This window comes from Anoplolepis gracilipes, chromosome 4 (assembly GCF_047496725.1).
Source record: "Anoplolepis gracilipes chromosome 4, ASM4749672v1, whole genome shotgun sequence".
Taxonomy (NCBI): domain Eukaryota; kingdom Metazoa; phylum Arthropoda; class Insecta; order Hymenoptera; family Formicidae; genus Anoplolepis; species Anoplolepis gracilipes.
Window position 1 is genome coordinate 1,703,689 of NC_132973.1, and position 23,322 is coordinate 1,727,010.

The window sequence follows — 23,322 nt, forward strand, 5'->3', positions numbered from 1 at the left end:
GGCCCGCAGCACCAGCCAGTTGGGTCCTGTCTGCGCTCCGCTCCGCTTCGTTTCGTTTCGCTCTCTCGCTTCCTTTCTGCGCGCGCGTCCATGACTGCATCGCGCAAGGGAACGCGTCGCCGAAAGCGGCGAGTTTCGTGAAGATTTGCTCGTTGCTCGTGATCGTAGCGCTCCGTCATTGGTTCCGTAGAGCCAGGAAATTCACCACAAGATCCTGATCTTTGAAATCTCGTCGATCGCGGTGGGGGAAAGTGAGTGGTACCGCAACGGGAACTTGTTGTTCGAGGCCGAGTGATATCCATCGGCCGAGTGAATCCGTGCGGCCGAGGATCGGATTTTTCATCATTTTTTGTTTTTTTTTTTCTTTTTCTTTTTCTTTTTCTTTTTTCCCTTCTTTTCTTCCTCGTATTGTGGTGGACACAAAGTGAGTGTATCATGGAGGTCCAATATCCATATCACTACAATACAATTGGGCGAATGGATAAGTGGTTTCCCACTACTATCAAGACAGAGATCAAAGTAAGCATAATCGAGGAAATTTTTGCAAGAAACACATTTTTTCGGAGTGTACACTTAATGTGACGATTAACACATATTCGCTCTTGTATTTCGCGACATAAGTCAAATGAGTATTGCTGTGTATATTCGATTAATCGAATAATTGTATTACGTGCAAACATTACTATTTGAAAATCATCTAATATTATGAGAGATTATTAAATATATTGACAGATATTAAATATATGCAATAGAGTTAATATCGTTATTATAAATTTATTTATGACAAAATTCAGATTCTATGTTGTTGTTTCATCTTGTTAGTGTTATGTACATTGCTAGCGTGTTCTTTAAGTTGATAATAAGACTCTAAAAAAAGCGAAATATGCGTTCGTAATTTAAGTTTTTGAACCAATATATAAAAGTTTATTCGCACCAACAACAACACATTTGCTCGTGTTATTTATCAAATCGACGTTTGCTCGAATTTTTTAATTGCTTTAATTTTTTAATTAATAAATAAAATAATATTTTTTTAACAAGTATAAATAATAGAAACAAAACAATCACTTTCACACATATTGCTGTAGATTTTTCTTATTTTCTCCATCGTTATGTTTTTTTATTTTAATGTTAGTAAAGAGAAATCGCCAAATATGTGAGCCTGTTGCTGTTGTATTACCGATTTAATAATAAACTGTGGCAATAATACAATATTGAGCAACATTGTTCAAAGTGAAATTAGTGAGTAAGTTGTAAATCCCGCGAGTGAAGAGTTACGTTCGCCTACGTTCGTGTGTTTGCATAATCACGAGTAAGCATTCATAATAAGCGCGCACTTAAGACGTCGTAATGATTTAGTGCCCGTTAATGACTTTCTGTTTCGCATTAATTACCACGATGCCTGAATTTCTACTTATAATGGGGTAGCAATGATTTCTAAGAGGTGTTGCAACTCCTCGTACACATCTTCTTATCACTGTCGCGTCTTTATCATCAATTTATGTTTGATTTTCATAATCGACTATAATTTTTTTTACTATCTCAAACTGCGAGGATGTGCGTATAATTTTTGATTGATATAAATCAGTCTAGTCTGCTGTTGTTTATAAATTTAGCGGTTACGGGATACATTTCGTTCAAACAACTAACGAAACAAAAATGTTACATTGTAGCAAGAAGGCGGACCAAGCGGGTCAACAGGCCTTCGGCACTGCGCCGGCTGCGGTGTACAAATAGTGGAAAGATGGCTGTTGCTAGCGATGGATCAGTACTGGCACATTGGCTGCCTCAAGTGCACGTATTGCCAAGTGGTATTGGGGGAAATCGGCCAGTCCTGCTACACCAAAAGCGGCATGATTCTCTGCAAGACCGACTACAGACGGTAAGTCTGCCGCCTGTTTACCTTGTCTTGCGTTAAACGTACCGACACGTGTCGTGGGATTAATAAAAAAAAAAAAAAAAAAAAAAAAAAAAAAAAAAAAAAACCATTTAAGAAATTTGTTTTTTAAATAAAAAAAAGAAAAATAAAAATTCTCTTCCTGCTGTATATAAGAAGCGTTCTTGGGATTTAGGCGACACTACGTAAACACCGGAACGCAGCCTTCTCATCGCATATCGCCGCTTATCGCGCTGAAGAGCTGATAACGATGGTCACTCATGAATAAGCTAAAAATTATCGCTTCCATTAAATTAGGTACTACGTCGTGGTACTACGACATCGAATATTCCGTTCTGTCAGCGCAAGCGCGACTCTGCGTGGCCAACAGAATCGCGCTGTCTAATTTCTTGCAACTAATAACGACACGCCCAACGTTTCGTTATTAATAATAAATACTGTTATTGTACCGGGCCATTACAACTAATTTATCGTGGTACTTGCCGCGCGTTCGTTTATATCGCGCCGGGATTCCTGGGAGCCAATATCGTGTAATCAACATTCCTCTCGTGCAAAATAGCCGCGGACTCTAGGATGTTGCTGTTTTACGTCATATCTTGTAATCATACTTGCCTTTTTTGAGCTTTGGTCGATTATTACTCACGTGCTGTTAAAATGTGTCAAACAATATGTAGACACTTAACTCGGAAAACTCTGAAGAGATTTAAATATATCTAAAGATTTCTCAAAATCAAAGGTTTCATATATGACTTTACTATATAGATTAATTAGTTGAGAAATTAAAATTTGGAAAAATAGAAATATAGAAAATTAAAATATCGGAAATACGATAAAATACATAAAAAATACATAAAAAATTGTATAAATAACACAAAATAAAATGAACGGATTCTAGTGTAATGTTATATTTTATGAAAGAAAATAATTGTGATATTTACATCTTGCGTGTGCTTACTCATTTGATACGAGAGTATCGAAAAGATATCAGGAAAAGTAAAGTAAAAGTATTTTAGATATTTTTACAATATTCTTTCGATATGTTATTCGATCACCTATTACGATTCCGTTATACTTGGCACAGTATACATATCCCTCGCCAATTATTTATCAATGAATGACTGCAAAATTTGGCATTGCCGCGCCACGATGAATATACACCTAATCGGCGTGGCCGTTCCAAATTTAGAGGATTCGAGGTCGGAGCGCAATTTAATGAGAAACAGACGCTGAACTTAGTTAGTCCCCCCGAAATAGATCGGCACAACCTGGCCAGGCCGCACGTACCGGAGGTAATGGAACTGTCAGTCTTTTTTTTTTTTTACTCATCAACCGGTTATATCCGCCCGAGGAGCGACATTTCTTGCATTTTACGTTGCAGTTAAACACGCTCCTCCAGTTGTGTTTCTATACATTTCGTAATAATAATAATAATACTGCGGCTAAAACATTATGTAATAAGAGGACATTAAAAGTCAAATGAAGGCATTGATGTAGACGTAAACAGGTAGTTTTGTGATTGATCACGTCGATCACTACGCTAACATTAGTATTTCAATCTCACCGAGGCCCTTTCCTTATCGCGCGATTGCTATTACTCGACCATAGCACACGTACGTTCTAATCTGTTGGTATAGGCGAGCGATTTAGTCCGGCCTAGTATCAATATTTGACTACGAGACGCCTCCGTCCTCTGGATGGGTCTAACATCGTCTATCTCGATGCCCACCAGTTTGCTTTCTTCCTTTCGTTAAAAAATCAGACGCAATAAATGTTTTTTAAAGAGTTTATTATTTTGAAACTAATTAAACACGAGCAATAGAAGAAATATTATCAAACGCATTAGAGAATTATCAATTATGAGGATAAATTCAAGACATTTGCAAGGATAACGAAGACTCTCTCTCTCTCTTTCTCTCACACACACAAACATGAATATGATATATTCTCGATTATATATTTTCTTAAATATCTTCCTTTATTTATTAAAAATTATAATATTAATATTAATAGTCTAAATTGACAAATCGGCATTTGAGAGGATATATGGTACACATGCATCAGATTCGCTTATGATCCTCGCTTGAGGCAACAATGGCACAGTCTTGCGGAACATTCAGTACATCATATCACGCTAAGCGCTTTATACCCCCGCGCAGCTTTACAATCAAACTACTGTCGGAATTGAAACCAACCGGTTGTCTCGAAACACACCATCGGTGTCTCATGCACGAGAGACTGTAACCGCGCCGTCGAAAAGAGAACGACGGATATATCCGCGCGAGCCGAGTGGATAGACAGATGGATGGAGAGGATAGCGCGCGCGGTGCGATTCGGAAAGATAGCGGGGAGGTTGAGGAGAAGCGAGATAGAAGGGATGGCGGTTCGTTTCTTTTGGATTCAAGGAATGTTTCAATCAGTTTGATTGAAGGGCTGAGCCACGGCAAGAGGGTAAACTCGATTTACAGCCGTGTAGGAGGGATGGCGCGGTGGACCAGGATGGAACGGAAGGAGAGAGAAAGAGAGACTGAGAGAGAGAGAGAGAGAGAGAGAGAGAGAGAAGGATAGAGAAGGGAGAGGGGTGAATGGTGGGTGCCACAATCACCGAGATGCGTCCAATCACCCCCAACCCCCGACGCCATCGGGTTTCGGGCGTACAGACGAGGGGTTGAAGGGATCGAGGAAAAGGGGAATGAGAGAGAGAAAGAGAGAGAGAGAGTGTGAGTGTGTGTGTTTGTGTGTTGTGTGTGTCAGTGTACATGTGTGAGTGTGCGTGTATATATGTGGTACGTGTAAGGGAGAGAGAGAGAGAGAGAGAGAGAGAGAGAGAGAGAGGGGGGAGGGGGGGAGAGAGAGAGAGAGAGAGAGAGAGAGAGTGCGGCCAATCATCGCTCGGCTTTCCGCTGGAGCGACGTCGTCGTGATGCTGGTTTGTCCTAGATGTGCAATCAGACGGCTTCCAGCCCTCTAGCTTGCTCCGCTGGCTCCTTCTCCCTCCATCTTTCTGGCCGAATACCAAATTCCAGCAATTTGGTAGGTAGGTACTTTGTTGAATCAACATGATTGGGCTTGACGGAGCTCGGCGACGCGCCATGCCGCGCAGTGCCGCGACGAGCGACGAGCGACGAGCGACGACGACGACGACGACGACGACGACGAGTCGCCGAGCATCCGAGCCGCTGAACCGCCGAACCGAGGACAAACCGGCGAACCGTCGAACCGTCGAACGGGAAGACGAATAGACTGCCTTCGCGATCCCTTTTCAGAACGGACAATATTTTAATAATATCGCCATTGGATATCATTTTATCTTTGATCGGTTACCAATTTAATTCGAGCCCAAAGTAGCCTTCACCATAATAGGATGATTAATAATTGCGTATTAATGTAATTATATCACGTCGTAGAGATTAACATACACACATGCATATTATTTCTTAAATTAGTAATATTTGGATTGTATAATATGTGTTTTTATTAAAAGAAAAAAAATATATATATATTTTTTTTAATATTTACGTAAAAGATTTTTTTATTTGTAAAGAGAGAGAGAGAGAGAGAGAGAGAGAGAGAGAGAGAGAGGGGGGGGGAGCACAGTTTAAGCTGAGGAAAGAAAATAACAGATGAAATATTACAATGAAACACATATTTCATTCATGTAAATAATAATGATATAACATTAGAGTGATGAAAGCAATAGCGTAGCAGTAATAGCAGCAATGGTGATAACAGAAAGAGAGAAAGATTGTCAATCGCATTCGCGCGTGAAAGAGAACACGACGTATTTTGCGCGCTCGATTCAGCCCGCATCGCATTGAGGGCGGCACGTACGTAGACGGTAGGTCGCCGGAGGTGCTGAGGGAAACGACGAAGAGGGCGAGAGTCGGAGGAGAGGTTGGGGAGGGAGGACGGCGGCACTGGCGATAAGGGGTTCATTAGAGGCAGTTTATTACTGCCTTTGAAGTCTCTCGCGTGTTGCCGTTAAGTCGCTCGATATCTCGTAATATCTCGCTCTAATCTCGCGAGGAGAAGTTAATTGCTACCTTCACCCCCGCCACCTTCTCACCTCCGGCCGACCTATGTGCCCCTATCGCGCTCGTCGCGCCAACTTTCCGCCACCACCCCCGGGCCTCTCTCTCCCTCTCTCACACATGTCGCCTTTACAATTAGACGCTTAATTCGGGCCACCGGCAGGCTGAAATTTTCACCACCCCCGCCCGCCCCTGCTCCCCTCGCCCGCGTCTCTCTCACCCGCTTCGACCGCGGCTCGAGTCGGAAATTTCCTGCCCTTGGTCAGCAACCATCCGTGCCGCTCCTCGAACTTGGTAATTTCTGAGTTCGACGAACGTACACGCGCGGTCGTGCGAATATCCAAAAATGCACGACTCTGTAAGACGAATAAAATTACAAATTGTAATTAAGGATCGTTAAAACTTTGAAAATCTAACTATTATAATTGAGAGAATTTATTAAGTCAAGTTCAATCAAACAGACACTTTACAATTGCAGCTTTGATAAACTGAAAAAATTATGGATATTTTTGTGATGTAGAATTACAGGAAAATGCTCAATACTTGTTACTGTAAATGCATTACATGTCCGGTGAAGAAAATTTTATACTAAATTCTCATGTGCTAAAATAAATATGAATTTTTGCGTATATTCCTAAACATATATTTATAAAATTTAGAAGAATATATTTAAGAAATTTAGAAAAATTTAAAGTTTGAATAATTTTAATTACGACACATTAAAGGTCTTTCTCTCTCTCTCTCTCTCTCTTTCTCATGCGTGTTTGTATATATCGACTTTTAATTATTATAATTTCGCAGATAGAAAGGTTTTATTATTACGACGATGGAAATAGTCTCGATGGTTGAGACACGTAGTTGCTAACGACTAGTAGACGGCGAGATCGCTGAAAAAAAAAGATAGTGTCGTGATGACGCTTACGGAAGCAATCATATGCAAAGTGATTTGTCACTTTAAATTACGATCGCAGTAACATATGACGGCTTAATTGAATATTGCCATTCCTACGTTCTTACTCTAAATTTAAACATTTCAAATCTAGATTGTCCAGCAATATTCACATTTATTTATATAATATTTATTTAATATTATTATACTCTATATTGTTTGAAAAATTAAATCTATAAAAATTTGGATACATTTTATACAAATTCTCTCTTTATTCTAGAATAAAGTAAATGTTTTAGGAAAAATATAAATTATAAGTAATACAGAAGAAAGAGGAAGAATATACGTACTATTAGCAGATCCCCTTACGTTAAGATTGTACACGCTCAAAGATATATTCGTGCGACAGTTTAATCGAAGCATAATTCAACCATTAAATCAATATCGTTCGTTACAATCTCGACAAGATTACGCGAGAAGAAGAGCGAGGGAAGGGACGAATAGCCGCGGCAAATAGAGAGGAATTAATCCGTTCAACTTGACAGCGATTTCACGGGGGAAATTAAGAGAATACTGCAGAAAGTGGTTACCCGGCTGGTGCGTATGCGATGGTAGAAGCTGATTCACGAAATGTTTGCGCGATTTCGCGATATTCGCGTTTGACTCCGCAGCAAACCGAGTAATGATATTTGAACAGGCCCTTGTGTGTGATCTAACGATGTTCCCGGGATGGTTGGATTGAAGGGAAGGACCTGCGGCCAGAACGGCGGACCACGATCGACTCGAACGAGAAATGAATCCGTTTTGCAATTAATCGCCGAGCTGTGATAATCAATTAATTAAATTAAGCAAGTTTATGATATATCTCTAAAATAAATTATAAATTATTAATTATTTTAATTTTTAAGAAATTATACTAAAAATGTACTTGCATACTAAATTCAGTTTCTTTGGATAAAGATTTTATTTCAATTACAATAACAAGAAAAAAAAGAGGGCCATTATAAGCATAAAATTTTGCGTACAATAATATTTACAGAAATTTTTTTATTAATATGCATATGTGAAGCCTAGCCTATTATTATTGAAGTCGGCATTTCCATATCTCTGCGTAAATTTAAAAAAATATGTTTAACTATTGCATAAATTAACGGACTGGATTATAACAAGAAGTCACCTTATCTTTAAGTATCGATTGTATGTACAAATGAAGACATCCGCGGAAATTGCGTTGTTTGTAATTAAATACAACAACCTAAGTGTAGAGCGTGCATGCATTAACAAACGCGATAGATTTGCTCAGAATTTGATGAAACTCTTTGGTCTCCCTTTGAGAGAACGTTTTATGCGCGTCTCGACGAAAAAGAGGAAGATGTCCGTCACATTTATCATTGCCAAGATATTAGGTGGCATTTATGCCGGTTGTGTTGACACACACACACACACACACACACACACACACACACACACAAGCTGTCTTTGAGGTTAATAATAGCCATCGCCCGGTTAAACGCGTTTTTAATATTTCAACGCCCCTTAAGAGAAATGGAAAATTCTTTTAGCAAGTTGTGAAAGAGATCTGAAATTCAGACATACAATTGTTATGTGCAACCGATAATCTCTTTATTAAAAATTTATTTATTAAATATATTAAACATGTTTTGGATTAAATTTTATATCTCAAAAATATCCAATGGAAATTTCTCTCTCTCTCTCTCTCTCTCTCTCTCTCTCTCTGTCTAACTCTTGCTTGATTGAAAAGACTTATTTTTCAAACGCAAATTATTTCTCTTCTTGGATCGATTTTCGACAAATCGAGCGTACGCATGAAAAAAAAGAACCTAATCGTTAAAGTAAAAAAGGTCGCATTACGCTCGCCGGTAGGTTTATCTGCGATCGAAATACACGCAGGAGGGCGAGCCTTTTCCACCCACTGAATAATAAATAGCGCGATCGTCGTGCTTCGAAACGTATTTGTCCCGACGTCGCCCTGCTACTCTTTGATAAAACCGCTCGATAATGTCGATACTCATATTCCGTATGTAACTAATCTCAAAGTACACACGAATCAACGAAAAAAATGCAAGAAACACAAAAAGGAGGAATACCGTAAAAAATTGGAAAAATATTGAAGATATTTATTAAGTGGAAAATTTGTTATATCTTATATATATATATATATATATATATATATATATATATATATATATATATATTATGAGTGAGAGAGAGAGAGAGAGAGAGAGAGAGAAAAAGAAAGAAAGAGATTATATTAAGGAAACAAATAGCGTACTGCATACTGAAACATTTCGGTAAATACTGTACATCGCGGTTTATCATATCGTACGAGAACCATGGCGTAAACGAAAAATGACGGGAGTGCATTCAGCGCAAGATATGACGCGCCGCGCGAGCGCGCGAATACACACGCGCATCTGCGTATCTACGGCGGCGCAATCATTTTTCATTTGTCGCACGCATACTAATTACGGCACGGCATGTAGGTTTTTTGAACGAGAATTTATCGAGCCTGGCTGTATGTGTTTCCCGATGTTATCAGCGCGGAAAAAGCGGATCTATCTAATTGATATACGCTAAACCAGGATAGACGCACCAATGAAGGACCGGTTAAGAAATATTGTCACATATTTCAATTTTTTTTTTATATATATATATATACAAAGAAAATTATTCTCTCCCTCTTGAAATATATTTTTAGATATATTTCAGTAAAGGCTTAAAGTTTTATTTTCGTAATCATTGCTTATTTTTATCATCTGAAAATTTAAGCCTTTACGGATATCTAAAAAAAATATAGCATATTTTTCAAGTATTTTTTAGATTTTTTTAGATATTAGTAAACAAGGAACAATTACACTGCCTTACTGATATCTAAAAATACTTGAAGAGATAAAAGAATAATTTTCTTTGCATAGAAAAATATTGAAATATATGTGATAATATTTCTTATTCTGTCGGTTCTTCACTGGTCTGTTTATCCTGGTCATTCTCTCAGTCACTTATCTATTTTGCATGATTGTTATCGATGATCGATCGAAGCACCGGCTAGACGTTATGTGTGTTGTGCATTGTCAAAGGCTCGCGACAATATTCCGGGGAGCGCGATTCATTAGGCGCGTACGAAGGATCAGCATGAATTTGCACATTGTCGCGCATTAATGAAACTGTCCGGGACGGCACGGTGGAAAGAAAATAGCGGCGGATTGTCGCGTGGATTAAAGGAACGCGAGGGCGTTAATTCGCGCGGGCGTTTTTTTCGCAAATTGCAGTTAGGTGTCCGCGCTACTTTTACACGCGGACGCGTTATAGCGAGCCGCGAGGGGCAGAAGGGGGATGGTAACGCGCGGTACCGTGTTACACCGATGATAAGCCGTTTGTAGTTTAGCCGGCGCCATCTCGATAATGGAAGTCGGAACAGTACGTTCGTCTTTTTGCATAACAGCGTCGAAACGAATTCCGCGTCTCTATTAATCGGCTCCGCCAATTCTGCGATGAAACCGTGTCAGGGAAATAAAATAGATATTCCGATGTCAACAATTTTCCTAATATCCGTATACTGTTGCAAGTTGTTGTTTTAATCTCTTTTAAGCTTATCCTCTTCGTTATTATCATCTATACAATCTAGATATTATCTATACGAATAAAGATTTATTGCCGTTTATTTGTTTCATTCTTACTCTCCGGCTCGTCGTATTTCAAATACCTTACGAAATTTTCGCTGTCAACTATAAACGCGGAAGGGCGCTTGTTCCTCTCCCCCCCTCCCTTTTCTCCCCTTACCATTTCTCGCACTTCGGGATGGCTCTGTCAAAGTTAGCGAGCGCGCACGGCTATAATAATAATCCTATTTCGCGACTGCGAGTGGCATAGCAAATAGCCGCGCGATCTGAATCGACGAGGCAGAGCAAAGAGGGTGGGAGGTCGGGAAGGCGGCGAGGGTAGGAGATGGAGGAACAAGAGACGACAAGGGGTGAGAGTAGCGAACAGGTCAGGGGTCGTTCCGATGGGAGTTCCGGGGGTGGTTGTAGCGTGTACCCAACCTAATAACCGCGATCAGCCATCGCTTATGTGTACCTAATATATCAAATTATGGCGGCGTGCCTTGAATGACAAACCACCGTACCTAGACATGGGAAAGGGGAGGGTGTACCAATGGCCGGAATATCTGTCAGGCCCTTTGAAGAAGCTGCCTCTTTGCCTCACGCCGATCGTGTATCCTTCCGTCATGTTGCGCCAAAATTAATGTCGTTCAAAATATATTTTGCATTCATCTATTTTGTATAATATTTAAAATAGCGGTCTCAAACACACACACACACACACACATTATAAAAGTAAACCATTCTACTTTCAGCTTGTCATATTTGCTCGATCACCTCGGTAATTTATTCCACGCTCTTTAATTATTGTTCTCGCGGCCGTCACGACATTATATAAGCGAACGAATCATATCTCTCGCTCTCGCTGGTACACAAGGCCGTTATTAGGTATTAGGTAACGCACATACGTGTATACACATAATTACGCCGCAAGTACGTGCAAATACACCCAGCCAATTAACCACGAAAACGGACTCATCCCCGCATCCGCTATAGTTCCCCTCCCTCTCTCCGTCTCTCACTCTCTCTCCCTCTCTCCCTCCCTCTCTCTCTCTCTCCCTCCCCCCTCTCTCTCTCTCTCTCTCTCTCTCTCTCTCTATCCCGCAGCACATTCATATCATGTTAATACTAAAGGGCCGGAGAGTACAGGATTCTCCGCAATGCGCTTACGTTGTTGTTGTATCCGATTTTCCCTAAAACATTAGTCTATCAACCAACGTACAAGCCTAATTAACTTTTTAAAGAGAATTTTTTTTTTTTTTTTTTCATATTAATATTCAGACAATCAACGACGGCGCGAGTTATTCATTTTATATACTTCCTGATATACCAGAAGGAAAATTAATTGTGTGCGAGTTCAAACGAAATCGTCTCTTGGAACAATTAATACGCGCACAGTAGATAATTTTTAAACAGATTCGAAACGAGATTCTCATCTCTGTGTTTTCAAATGGAATGTGATTCGACGAAATCAACTATAATTTATCGGAAATATTGTATCTATCTTTAATTTTAATCGAACTGTAGTCTTATTCTCCCCTCTCTTACTCACTTTGCTCATTTACTCTCTCTCTCTCTCTCTTTCCTTCCCTCCCCTCCCTCCCTCCCTCCCTCCCTCCCTCTCTCTTTCTCTCTCACTATCTTTCTTTTAATCCCCGCTTCTGTTACATTTTCTACAAGCGTCCTTCTCTCGTTTTCCCTTTCTCTGTCTCTTTCTCTCTCGCGCTCATCCGCGCGTTCACACAAACACATACACACACATCAGCAAACCGCCTCGTTATACAGATACACGGATGCGTCTCGTTTCATCCCTGGTAATTGCTTATTAAATTCCTGGGGGTTGAGGTAAACATCCCTCCCCTCCCTCCACTCCTGCACTAACCCTCTTCCACTTGCCTCACTCTCTTGCAAAGCTATCGCCATTTCTCCGTCTACCTGCAGTGGAAGGGAAACGTCCGACAGAATTGTTTTCCCCTTACCGTGAAAATATGCCGCGGGGCGGATCTTGCTGCGTAATTGGATTATTAATTAGATTGTTAATGAGACAAATTTCACGTCGAAGGGGATCGTGAACGAACCGCATGACGAAGCGTCGCGGCGACTTCTCTCAGTCGAGCTCTCTTTGTTGATGAATCTTAAATGGAAACCTTTGAGAACCAATCATATCTGCTTTATTAATATTGATTGAATATTAAACAAATATTTTTTAATTATAGATTTACTCGTAATATTGTTTATGTTATACAGAACGTGCGTGTCAATATAGATTTATATACATAATACTGAGGAAAGAATACATAATACTGATTTTATATTTTTGTATATTCAAGAAAAAAATATGATCAAATGTAAATATATATAATTAGTCATGAAGAGAAAATCTGATAACATATGTAATTTTATATAATTATAATTATAGAAAATTACATATATTATCATATATCAGATCTTTTCATAACTAATTATGTTTATTTACAATTGACCATATTATACCATATTTTTCTCAAATATGTTCAATTGCAAAGATATATTATAAAAAGATATTACAAAATTTACATTGGATTTTTATCCTTACAAAAGATGATGTCAATAACCTAATTTTTTTGTATCGATTTTTACTCGATGTAAAGTGGTAGATTTTTCAAATAATCTCTCGAGGTAAAACGATATAACATAATAACGGTACACTAATTTATCGTGCCGCAGCCACGCAAGTTATTAAGCCGTGAACGTAAAACGGCTCGGCGCGAAAAGTAATTTCCGTTTCAATTTTGATCCGATCCGCGAGTGATGCCGGAAATTCGATGACGCGTTTCGACCGGCCCATAGTTGGCAAGATTAGAACTCGTTTCGAAATGCCGTGCCACAGGTGGTTGCCAAGTGTCTCATTCCGCGGGTCACCAAATTTTCGACGCGGCATATCGGTTTTATTGGTATATCGAGTATTTTCTTCGGTGGCCGCCGCTTTAATGCGATCGAGTTTTCGCGCGTCCGCATTTCGCGAAACCCCACGTTCGCGAACGATCGCAAACCGACTTAGAAATATAGCGTCTATTTACAAAGGTCGATCGACTTTTCGAAACAGATAGGGGAGAAATCGATAAAAGAGAAACCGTTTTGATAATTAATTTAGGTTAAATTAGGGTATGATGGCCATATAGGCTGTAATTTTTTCAATAATCGCTACATAGTACCTACCTCGCTTTTTTAGTCATTATCAAAGATAATTCATATTTACAGTATAGTTTATTATGTGCATACATTATTCGAAATAACGATATTGTGAACCTTGTATCATATTTTTACTTTTGACTATCCTGCAAAGTTTTCAGGTGTCCGCTAAAAACTGTTATAACGTCGAATAAATTACAGTTAAGCTATCGTAATCGACGTTAGACATATTATAAAAATATGTAAATTGTTATATGACCTATAATTTTTATTTTCGTTTTCACTATTTTTTTATAAATACTATAACATCTTTACGTCCACTATGGTCATCTTTTCCTTAAAAGTTGGATGAGATGGCCAGTGCTTATGTTGTACTGTTTTGATAATATAAATAAAATTACTATTAAATATTTTCCTTTTAATTTCGATAATATTACATAATTTAAGCTTCAGTGAAGATAATATGCCAAACACTATTAAAAAATTACAAAAATAAATGTATGTTTTTTGCATTTTAAAAAACTATGGCCATCTTACCCGAGTTTACCTTAATTTATTTTCGATCCGCATGGCATAAGCGATAGTTGTGAAAATTATTTTTTTTTTTTTTTCGAAGCAATCGTATCGACAGGGCGGCGGAGGGGAGAGATGAGGAAATCTGTACGAAGAAATCGTAAAAATTAACGGAATATACGCGCCGTCGAAAATCGATGCCCGTCTTGCGACGTTTACGAGCTGGCCGGCAATGGCCGATACCGTCGCGCCTTATCCCCACCGTTCTTCTTCTTTCGGTCTCTCGCCGCACGAGGCAATTATCCTTAATTCGGTCCCGTGGACTCTGCCGCGGCATGGCGTGGCGCCCCTACCTGTCTAAAGGAGAAGAAAAAAAAAAAAAAAAGAAAGACGCGACACGACCAGAACGCGATGTCGACCAGAAGAAATGTCGTTCAATCTACATAATCATTAACAGAAAGGAAAATTTATTTAATCCTGCGGGCGAAGGACTTGTTATTTCCCTTCAACTAATTTGAATACATTTGCCCCGTGAACGCTAAATTAGAATCCAATTTCGGCGTAATTTTGTGCTATTAAACGCGATTGGACCTACCTCTTCCTTTCTCCCCCGGATCTTTTTTCCACAACTGCCGTGATACGCACTATTGCGATTCGCCTCTTTTCTCTTTGATAGGAATATCTATCTTGTTAATTTCATTCAATTAAATGTATATTATATATATATATATATATGTTATATACGTTATTATACGTTGGACTAAAAGATTTAACCGATTTTAGTTGAGATGAATGTTATTAAATTTAGATCAATCTTAAAGTAGTGAATATTCGATTTCACACAGAGATATTATACAAAACGCAAGAGAGCGAACGAATAGCACGAAATAATGGAGGCCCTTCTCGATCAGGTATTAAATAATCGTCCAATCAACGTTCGGGGAACCAAAGTCTTTAGGGAGTAATCTGCATGTTAAGAGGAAGTTAATACCTTTTTGCCTAGCTGGCCCAGACCACCGATTTCATCATATGTCTTTCCGCGAGCTGAACGCGGCTAAATGCGATTCGGCTCCCTTTAAATGCGCATCGAATAAACCAGGATGCCTTTGTGCGATATATATGCCGCAACTTGTCGTCAAATTGAGGGTGCTAATTGCAAATTAAACCGTAGAGAATCATCGATGCGACCTCGAAATTTCTTTCGGGGGAAGATTAACTCATTTTATTGCCTCGCAATTTATTTATTTATTTAAATCCCGCATGATACGACAAAGTACCTGAAAAATATTGAAAAAAAATACGAAGAGTATTAGAATAATAAATTTTCATTTTTATTATAAAATTACCAATCAACCATTTCCGCATCTCCTTGCGTGTGCTCTCGCATTTTTCATTCTGAATTTCACGTACGCGGGTGGAACGCTCAAATCGCGAGGGGAGAGGGTGGATGATTGTACCGCCGCGTCCAGAAATGGGCATTTTTCAAGCTCTATCTGTCGGACACACCGGCGTGCGTTATCTTCCTCGCATTCGTCCCTCTCGCACGATGGCAGGCGGTGGGAAGGGAGGAAGTGGAGGGGGGGGGGGGAGCTGCGGTAGGAAGGGCGGGAAACCGAGCGCGGGAGTAAGTTGCGACGAGAGGGTAGCCGAAAGGGGTGGATGCCGGGGGAGACTCCGGTAATGAGGGAATGCGTGCCACGCTCCTGATAAGAGTGTATCTGCCGCTGCACTCGTGTTTATATCGTGAGACGTCCGCGTTACGCAGCCGCGCGCTTGTTTTTATTAGGCACCCAATAAAATTCCCAACGTTATTTTTTGCGTAATTTCAAGTGGCGTAGCAAACGTATCGCTTCGCTTGGTGATAAGCAACGACTCGCCGTTTAATGGGAAATTAAGTGGGATATTTCGAAAAAAATTCCATGAAAAACTCGAAAAATATACAGTAGTCCGAGTTGATTTAAAACGTTGAATGCTATCACCGTTATCGTTTATTATCGATGATTTCCATATTCTATTACACCTTGAGCAACACGTAAGATTCTCACGTAAGATTGCATATATTTCTCTCTCGAACTGTATATTCGAAAACACAAGCGAGAAAATTTTACATCTAGATTAAGGAGAAACTGGATGGATCAGCTATGTCAAAAGTTAATAAAGTTAATATATTCGGAGCTTCATGAATTTGACATTACGCAAAGCACTCTTTTAATCTATTAAAATATAAAATTAATAATTAATTTGTGAGTTAAAGTAAAGATTTACCCTCTAGAATTAAAATTTTTATTTTCATGAATTTTGTGTCGTGAAATCATCGTACAGTCACCATAAAAAATTAGTTGCATATAAGATAATATTTACGATTTTGTGATTAAATATTCTACAGGATAAATCTTTAACTTATTAATTATTAATGTTATTGAAATTAATTAATTTTAATAAAATTAATCAATTAATTAATTTTAAAAGTGCTTTGCGTAATATCAAATTCATGAATCTCGAAATGTATGAGATTTATTACCTTTTGACCTAACTGATCCGTCCAGTTCCTCCTCAAGAGAATTTCTTGTTTCTGCTCTTTTTTACGGTTAGTTTGTTAAATTGATTCAGGCAAAACTAGCCGTCATTATCCGGCCCGAGTTATCTGACGTAACATTAACGACGTTTCGCTCGCAGAGCATTTATTATTTAACACTACGAAACAATTTTACTCCAGAATATATGTAATCGAAGCGGAGCAAAGCATCGATTTTACGATTACACGCGCGTGTACGGAAGGAGGTCTATGTGTTTAAACTGTTCCTAGATATGTATCAATACACGCCGAGGGTAACAACCCTGGCGCTTATAAAGCACTCTTGTATAGATTTAATATTTCAAAGATTCATTAATAACGGTGGAAAGTGTCCGTCAAGAGAGAGGCCTCTCTCGCCCGATCGTTTCTCGTCCGCGAGTCAAAGTGAAAAATTTGTCAGAGTAAAGCGTAAAATTAATACCTTAACTTACTACTTAAATTAATTAGTTTCATTATAAATTGTTACTCGGACAATAAACGCTCCTATCATTCAGCGGACTTTGTTTCCTCTCTGTCGTTGGATTTCTAAATAACATTATGCTGTATCTTCCGAGATGTCGTAAGACATATTGTAGCGGAAAAAACATTAGCACGAGTCTATCCTTTTATTGACCGGTGATTGCGCATTTGACGACGCCGATCGTAAATCTTGTGGCAAGTTTTGCATCGTATATATATATATATATATATATATATATATATATTGCATATATACAAAATATATATATATATATATATATATATATATATATATATATATGGCCGGTATTTAACTAACATCGCCGCAGCGCGCGTAATATCATCCGAGTCGGAGAACGACGGATAACTCGATGCACCAAAGTGCATACAGGCCGCGTAATGTCCGTTGCGCCGCGTTCAACAAAAGTTTCTAAACGGTACGGTAATAACAATAATAACTTTTGCAACTCCGTCGTGCGCACACGACGACGAGGCGAAGAGGCCGCCCGCGCTCGTGCGACCACGCAGCCTCCGGCGCGTAAATTGAACGTCCAACTTGTATTTATATGATAATAAGCGCGTTTAAATATACCCAGTGTATCTAAACTCGCTACTTAAATATCGGACGATTACGTCGGCTTTCTTCCAGACGTCGCTTACCTTACCTCGTGCGCGCTCTACGAATCTTTCTTTCTCTCTCTCTCTCTCTCTCTCTCTCTCTCTCTCTCTATATATATATATATATATATATATATATATATATATATATATATATACATGTAGATGAATGTGCGCGCGCGTATCCGTGTGTCTGTATATATGTGCGCATAATAACATCCAGTAGCCACGTATTTACATATTTAGAGAGCCCGCAACTTTCCACGAGTTTAAGTTAAACGCACCTTTATCCCTCCGAGAGTATCTGTTCCTTTCGTACTTGCGCTTTCTTATGGGCCTGCGCCTTTCCTCGTCAACTTTCCTCCTGCTCCTTCTCAATATTTCTTTCTTCATATCTTTTCTTACTGTTCGAACGAATGTGTCGCGCCCAAGTCCTAAGATGATTTCATGTGTTTCTCCAAATGTGTTCATCGTCTGTATGTTTGTCGTCTTGCATTTGAAAACTTTGCTGTCGATTTTTTTTTTTTTTTCTTCAAAGATTATATTCGCAACCGTTCATATACATGGGCGTTTTTTTTTTTTTCTTTTTTTTTTCTATAAATGAATAGGCAAATTTTATCATGCGATCTACGAATGTAAAACGTTTATTTCTCTCCCCGTCTCTTACTTTTTCCGTTTCTCATTGTATTTCTCCCGATCTTTCTCACTTTCTCTCCTTCGCCGTTGCACGGAATGGCGGAGGATCGGTGAGGTGATACAGGAGGTTGGTTATAATTTTAATGACGGCGTGTCCGCGCGCGCAGACTATTAAGAATACGCGTCGCTAGAAACTTTTAACGAGACACCGTACCGCCTCTCCTCTCCTCGTCTCTCCCACGTCTCGTTTCTCGGTTCCGCACGGGACCTCCGTCGACGATGGCGGTATGAGAGGAGTGAAGCAGAGTAGACCAAGGGGAGGGAAGGGAGGGAGGTGGGTTATGCGGTAGTAGGCGACTCGGCATTATGTATTTTATAATGATCTCACAACAAAATTGCAATTTGCAGCGAGCGATGTCGTATCTTCTACGCGCGCGCGCGCACGCGTTTTCTTTGCTCGCCTCTCTTTCTCTCCTTTCCTCCAAACCCTTCCCCCGACTCTCCTTGCCTTTCTTATCCAACGTGAGCTTTCTGTCCCCTTGCTCGCAGGGCTGGAGCGGACTGTTAGACGCCCCGATCGAAATAAAAGATTTAACGTCGACGTGTATGAAGCGCAACTATAGACGAACGACTTTTAAAAGTCATACGTCATTAAAGAGATCCGTCGGTCTTTCTCGCAATTATTTCTCCATCTGATCTTCTCATTTTCGAAACGTCGATGTATAACATTCACTAATTCATCACGCTCACGATTTTTTTTTCCGATAATGAAACTGTTTTAGCGAAAAAAGAAGCTATGCGCGTACATATATTAAAAGGGTCATATATATCTCTTCATTACTCGAATGAATATAAAATTCTTAGCTAAGATTTTGTATAATTAATCGAAATAATTTGTGCAATATTGAACAACGAAGCGGTTTCGTATAATCGTTCACCTGGTTACAAAGTAATTCATATAGAATGTATACTCTCTCTAGAAAAAACATGAAAGACTCGCAACTTTTTTATATCTGGAGAAATCAGAAAATTTTATTAGAATTCAGGGAATTTAAAAAAACAATTCCTTCTTTGATAATTTTGCTCTCTTATACTTATAAATTATATAAATATATGAGTCTCTATTTATTTCAATGTCTTAACAAAATATTGAATATGCAATGTACATTTCTTATTATTAATTTTCGACGATAAAAATGAAAATGTTATAAAAGTTAAAAACTTTTATTTCAAGAAAAGCTATTCAGTTTTTTCGGTACATTTGTAAATCCAGCACTCGAAACTTAAGTAGCTTTCTGTTTTTCTTTCGTACGCGTGAAAAGTATTAGAAAATTGCTACCAAAAAATCTTTAAAATATTCTCCTTACACGGAATTTTGAACAAAAATAGATCCGGATGATGAGGGTATTTTTTTGTACGAGATTTGAGTAGACCACCCTCTGCTACGTGAATATCGTTTCTCGACGGCCCTGTCGTCGGTAGAGAGGTCGAGTGCGTTCTCACACCTACGAGAACGGGCCGTTTTACCTGCCTGCGATTCAAAAGAAGTTCCTTTCTGTGTGTCGTCATCTTTCCGTCTTACCCCGCCCGGGCGCGCTTTTCCTCTCTTTGTCCTCTCTATACGTCATCGCGCGCGCTCTCGTCATTTTCTCGGTTTTTCTTTTCACCTCGTCTGCTCCTCCTTCCTACCTTCCTGCCCTTTCTTTCCTTCTTTTCCACGGGCACGTCGTTATCTACTCGTTTAACTCCACCGCCAGTGGTCTACCTCGAATCAAGTATCACATGTACCTAATGGCGCGGATTTAAAACGCGCCGCGCGTTCGAAGAACGGGGCCCCGGAGGGAGGACCGACCGGTCATCTGTTTAATGCCGCTTTGAAATTTTTATATACTTACGCATATCTTAGCATATATCTAATTTACATTTATATATAGTATGGTAATGCCATTAATTAGGAGCGCATTCTCGTTACCATATTAATTTTATTAAAAGAATTTAGTCATTTTCTCTATGCTTGGTCAACTCCCCGTAATCACGCCGTTAAAAGAAAAAGGGAGAGAGAGGGGGGGGGGAGGGGAAGGGAGGGGAAGGGGAAGCGAGAAAAGAGAAGAATTTATCGTGCCCTGAATAAAAATCACAGACGTGTAATATTATTCGTAATGCAAAGTATTTATACGCATTTATTATGTGTGTACTCGCGTGCATTCGCAGTTGTGTTAATCCACACGCACACGCACACGCACACGCACACGCACACGCACACGCATACGGTACCAGTCACGACTGATCGATGCTTCTGCCGCACAACCCGCTTGTTACGGGGGTGGGTTCGCGCGGAAGAGGAAAGGGGTACACTGGGATGGACAAACGGGGGAGCTGGAGATTAGACCAGGAAACAAAGCATGCAATCGGAACGTTAATTACATTAAAATGAATTGGAGAGATCGGACTAATCGAAATTGTCTTGCGTCGGCGCCGAACAATCGCGCTGTAATGCGAAATCCAATTTTCCAAGTTAGATCACGATAAACCGCAATATCGTCGCTGAGGAAAACAGCTCCCTTACGGATCTTCTTTCGAATTGAATTAAAATCCGCCGCCCCTTAAACTCGGCGTAATACAACGTGAGATGAGACAGATTTGACGAGTAATTTTAATTTATTTACATATTTCCTTATTACTTACTTTCATTACTTTAACTAATATTTATAATTATTATTAAATTCTTTAGATTTTAGATAGATTTATCTCGTATTTTTCTCTTCGCTCTCTTTTTTCCTCGACAACTGCATTTTTCGTTCTCATCTTGTTTTGTTCGTTTTCGATGCGCGCTTATTTCCGTCGCTGCCACCCGTTCAATATCTCAGACAGCTTCTAATACGAGCGCACGTTGTTCGGCATATATTTCCAAATTGCGTTCAGCGGCTAATAGGAATTTTGATTGACTGAATTAAATAGTTATCGACGATCCGCGGTTCCTTTCTTTTTTTCCCTCCCTTCTCTTTGGCATCGATTAACTTTATTAGGACCCCGCTCGTTTGTGGGACGTTAAAGGTGGGAAAAAGAGGACAAAGAGGAAGAGGGTGGACGATTCCTCGCGCGCCGTGCGAGCGGATTGCGGGAGAGGCGACAGGGGAAGGGGCAGAGGGGGGGGGGGCGCGAGGGGGCGAGAGGAGAGATGGGGTGAAAGGAAGTTCACCGAGGCAATTTGTTGTTAAGTCGGAACTCATTTTCTAGAACCCACACCCGGCTAATGCCGCGACTGGGCCTGCAGGCCACCTCATTACCAGACCTAGTCAATTTCAATTTAATTTGCCAGTCGGCTGTTTCGCGGAAGGCAGTATGTGTGTGTGTGTGTGTGTGTGTGTGTGTGTGTGTGTGTGTGTGTGTGTGTGTGTGTGTGTATAGGAGAGAGAGAGAGAGGAAAAGGGGAAGAAACGGAAAGAGTGGCGACCGCATAGCTTTTTAATTAAACTGGAAACCGAGGCCGCGATTAATCATTATTATCTAGAAAAATTAAAGCTAGCCGTGAGAATGTGTTTCGCCTGTCGTATGCATACGCATGAGCCTTCTCTACCCGAACGTGTATTGTGTCTAACACGACAGATTCTATGCTGTTTATACACACTGTCGTGCGTTGAATGTGATATTAAAAAACGGATTGGTGTTTATTATATCGCACCATGTCCCGAGAACGTCACAAGTTTGTTACAACCATGATTTTGCGAAGAAAATAACGAATTTTGTTAATTCTTCGATCAATCAACTAGCGCGTTAAATTCTTCTTCTATTCAACGAAAGATCCGCAAAACAATGCAAAACGGACCTCTCCCAATTGAATCCGATGATTGCAAAAATGCTGTGCGATTTGTTTACAAGAAAGGCAGAGGAGATAGCTTCCATCTTCTATTGTCAATGATTATCAAAGAAACGTGTGAGGATTACGACCACGTTCAAGATACATGGAATCAAAATGAAGACTCGCCGCACAAAGGTTCGCTGTGTTGGTCCGAAATTTGGATTTTTAATCGCACAAAGCGCTAATGAATCCATTTAGCCTCGCGCGAGGACTCGACCCGCTCGACCCTCGCTCGATACAAGGATCTTGGATAAACGGACAAACGAACCAAATAATTACGCTAATTAAAGCCGCCCAATTTGTGCTTTAGACAATTAAAGTGCCGAGGGTAAGGTAGTCTAACTCATTAACAGGCGGGAGTCGTTCACACAGTCGCGCATCTCTCGTGTGTGAATACGTCGTTTCGACATACGTGCACCCGCACCCGTCCTTGTGTTTCTCTCTTATTCCCTCTTGTTAGCGACAGAGCGCGCCGCTATGTGCGGCAAAGGGGCACGCATAATGAGCGAGGGTGCTTGGGTGAGAGGGCGATCCGAAGGGTGGAGGGCACACTTGCTCGTGTGTCTTTCGATCGTGCAGCGCGCCGTTTATTCCAATATAATCGAGAATCGTACGAAAAATCACAAATATATATATATATATATATATATATATATATATATATATATATATATATACAGAGTGTCCGGTAATTATTAGCGCCTCACCTCTCTAGGGCAGATAGAGCAGGCCACACTGAACATAAAAGTCATCTATCATTTTGCGATTTGCGCAATAATTATTAAACTATTAATTAAAAACGCTCGGCGAACGATATTATAGTTATATACAAAGTGTCCGGTATTAATCGCTCCATCTCTCTAGAGCTGATAGAGCAGGTCAAACTCAACATAAAAGTCCTCTACCATTTTGCGATTTGCGCAATAATTATTAAAATACTAATTAAAAACGCTCAGCGTATGAGCGCGCGCCGCTGTAGCACTCAGCATATGCTGAGCGTTTATTAATTAATATTTTAATAATTATTGCGAAAATTGTAAAATGGTAGAGGACTTTTA

General features: G+C 39.8%; 1 protein-coding gene across 3 annotated transcripts in view; it reads left to right on the forward strand.

The window, feature by feature from the left end:
- The window catches only part of LOC140665221 (uncharacterized), a 181,229-nt gene that overhangs the window by 149,919 nt on the left and 7,988 nt on the right, over window positions 1–23,322 (forward strand). For all 3 annotated transcript variants that reach the window (XM_072891045.1, XM_072891043.1, XM_072891044.1), the window contains one exon: window positions 1,674–1,882. In XM_072891045.1, the coding sequence (XP_072747146.1) occupies window positions 1,674–1,882 (209 nt within the window). The remainder of the gene's footprint in view (window positions 1–1,673; window positions 1,883–23,322) is intronic.